Source organism: Trichinella spiralis, assembly GCF_000181795.1.
Source record: "Trichinella spiralis strain ISS 195 chromosome Unknown Scfld1430, whole genome shotgun sequence".
Lineage (NCBI taxonomy): Eukaryota > Metazoa > Nematoda > Enoplea > Trichinellida > Trichinellidae > Trichinella > Trichinella spiralis.
The window spans coordinates 1-3,615 of NW_003528369.1; the positions used below are offsets into that span (position 1 = coordinate 1).

General features: G+C 34.9%; 1 protein-coding gene across 1 annotated transcript; it reads right to left on the reverse strand.

Moving 5' to 3' along the window:
* Positions 1-3,380: 3,380 nt before the first annotated feature.
* Tsp_13017 (conserved hypothetical protein) lies at positions 3,381-3,565 on the reverse strand (the record flags this gene model as incomplete). Its single annotated transcript, XM_003369831.1, has 1 exon — positions 3,381-3,565. A coding segment is annotated over one exon (185 nt), but the record flags the coding sequence as incomplete, so codon positions are not given.
* Positions 3,566-3,615: the final 50 nt, after the last annotated feature.

The following is a 3,615-nucleotide window of genomic DNA, read 5'->3' on the forward strand; positions in this document are numbered from 1 at the left end:
TAGTGCCAGTGCAGCCCCATTAACGTAAAGACACTATTTTATACTTCTTTATTTACGCCCACAGTATATTTGTGATAGATAGTGGCTTTGATTATTATAATCTTTGGTGTTGGCTCATTACATTGTTATTATACGTTTTCAAGGCATACATGCATTTCTAGGTCAGCAGAATAACTTTATGCTAATGTGATGGTAAACAATGCCGTTGGCATTCTGCTACGTGCACTTTGTGCTATTCAAATGCGGTAGCAGTGTTCCTTATATAAATTTCTGTTTATTGAGAGAGCTGCAGAAAAAAAATAAAATGTTCGCTGCTGAAGGGCGGTCTAATTACTTACTGCACTGCGTTGTTTGGTCATTTCGAGCTTCACTGCATCAATTGCGTTGTGATTGTTAGACTCAAAATGTGAAGAAACTACGAACATCGGTTACAAAATGTATGATTCTACGTTTGCTTTATACGTTATCCCTGACAGGTCTGCTGACAGGTATGAATTTTCATATATTTGTTATTTTTCATACAATGCTTTCTTTCTTTCTCTTGGCACACTGCACTAAACATGCGCGCTTTTTAAGCTTTTCGTACTTGTTTGATTTTAGTCTTTTTCAATGGAAACTAGCGCGTTGTTCTTCAGTAATGATGTTCAATTAATTTTCGAGACTTTATTACGGCCAAGCCATTATATAATAGTACTAATGGTATATTTTGCTATAATTTCCAATAGTCCTTACAAATCCATTTGTAAAGTAGTACTGTGACATAGCAGTTGAACCCCTCCCGCATTATCTTTACTGCCCACTGTAATGTTTATTGCTAATTGTTTAAAGGAAATGTCTGTCACCGGGATACTGCAGTCCCACAATTGCACCCCCAAATGCTTGTCACTGCTCAAATCGTGCACAAGATTGTTTCAGCATGACATAGGAAAGATGCTGTTAGCTGGAGAACACACTTTTATACTACCACCTTTGATACTTTCAGAATGGCAGTAACGTTCCCTTCATTTTTGAAATGACTCCTTAAAGTTTCTGTTATGTCATTGTACCGCCAGTAGCACTGATTTATACAGATGCACCTATTTTCTGTCATTGAGAGAATAACTCAATGCCCATAAATGTTGTCAGTATTGATAAATGAAGCAATGCCTGAATATTATACGTGGAGATTGAGTAGAAGAACGCATATGACAACTTCCACCTCCTCCATCCTTCAACCTCTCCCTCATTCCTTCCTGCTATGCTGTCCCGCCCTCCTTTCCTGTCTAATGATCTCCATCATTGAGCTCGTAATAATACTAAGCTGAACGGAGATCGCATTAAACTGAAAATTCTGCCCACCCCCTATTTCGAGTTGAATGGACTGCACTTAGCTGTTTTTATCTCATATAAATCTAATTTCTCATAATTGCTGTCGACTAGCAACATAACCAAATCCAGGCTACTCCTGATTCTTTTGTTTTATATTTTTCATAAAATCCAATACAGAATTGTTATCCGCATAAGTTTCTTGAATTCATTGCAGATCGTTGAGTTACTTAATTTCTGCAGGTTGGTTTATCTCACATTGTATGTGGCGCGCTGATGCAGTGCTCAACCAAGTTTCCAGTCTTACTATAAATCATCATAAGGTGTAAACAAAAGTTTAGTTAAAACAAAATTTTCATAGTAAATAAGCTTTCAAGTGTCATACCCACTGGTGCAGCCGCTTACCCTCATGATATCTACGCTGCGCACTTGTTAAATTCTGTCCTGAGATGAATTGTATATTATAAAATTTCTGTCGCAGTTATCATCATAAAATTTCATGTCAACTGTTTAATTTTCCATAAATCTGAAAACGTATTTTATTTTCGAAACTATTTTCAGTGGAAGCTATTTTATATTATCCATATAATTTTCATTAGATGAAAAACATTGATAAAATATAAATTATTGAATCACCTTGTACTTTCAGGCAACTAAATTACACAACACGCATAAATACGCAGTGATAGCATTTCCGTTTATTTTTAGTAATCTGCGATGCTTCAGGTTAATAATATTTCCTTTTAGGTAATTTTAGGGAAAAAATTTGCATAACAATACCATATTACGTAGTAATATGAAGTGTGTAAATAGAAACGTAATAAATTTCATCGTCTCGTTTCATAATGTTGCTCATATTGTTTATTTTAGTGCGCTATTACTGATGAATAATTAGGTTGTTCTTCGTGAAGCAAAGTAAATAGTCATCTGCATAATTTATTCATTATACAATTGACCAAGTACATCGATTTTATTAGGTTATGCAGTTCACTGCAATGCTATCAATCTAGCACGTGGTCAACTATAATTCCGCTCTTCAACACCATCTATGAATAACTGGTAAGTTGGATTTGATATTTTGGTGGTGGTATGCTATGCATGTTACTTTACATATATGGTGAATGGAAACTGGTGGGTGTCTTTCTAGTGTTATTATTGCTAACTTTTAGATACATCAGATGCTGAAGACGAAGAAGATTCTATTTCTGTTTTTTATTTATAGATGACTGCATTAATATAATTCACTTTTAGAATTTGCATTATTTTATATTCATATCAATGAATATGAAACAACCAAATTCTGAAAACTAACTGAATATGGTAACTATGCATCGTGATGAATATGCCTTGCTTTTTACTTTCATTTTTCTGTTAAATTTAGGTTGAAGGTTGCAGTGCCATTAGCGCCGCATTGCTTTCATTCTAACTGCAGCACTAATGTTAAATTATCATGTATGTGATATCATAGATTATGTGCCTTTGATTCAATTCTTTTTAGAATTGAAAATTACATTTGCTTTGCTACATTCTGAAAATGCCCAGATGCAATCTATTATCAGTAAAGACAGGTAAAAGTTGTTGAACATTGCTGTCCTAGCGTTCGAAAAACGTATGACAAAAAACAGTAATTGTTGAATTTGTTTAATTAGATAGCAAGACGATAGCCGTATTAGATATAGGTAGAATTAGGTGACTTCTGTAATTACAGATTACGTCATCAGCTATTATTATGAATTATTATGAATTATTCCTTTTGCTCTGGGCAACGTGATAAGTCATGTTCACATCATTTCGTTCTATATTTGGCATCACAAACATCCGTAAGTATTGAATTTGCTCCTGACTGCATTTGGATCGTACAGTGTTTGGTCCAGTGACGTTTCCCAGTTGTTCTAGTGTGGCTTCACTTATCACAAGAGTAAGAAGGAATGGGTTGTAATTGTAGCAGATTTCGTCGTCAGTCGAGCAGCGTTCGTACAAATCCTGACAACGTATTGGTGCTTGTTGCTGTCAGTGCGTTTCCAATGTGATATGACAAAAATTAGTGAGTAGCTTTTGATTATAATAGCTGTGGATTACGTCATCCCATGAAGCTTGTGCCGTTTGCAACCCGTGTTCGCATAGACGTAAAGGCGTTTCCTACCCATCCCAGTGTGCCTTTGATTATCACAAAAAGTATCGTTCATCAGTAAGTATTGAATTTGATTAATTAGATAGCTGGAAGATGCGAGTGTTACATGGATTGAATTTGAATATCTATCTGAATATGAATATGAATACATGAATATCTATAATAACATCTAACATCAT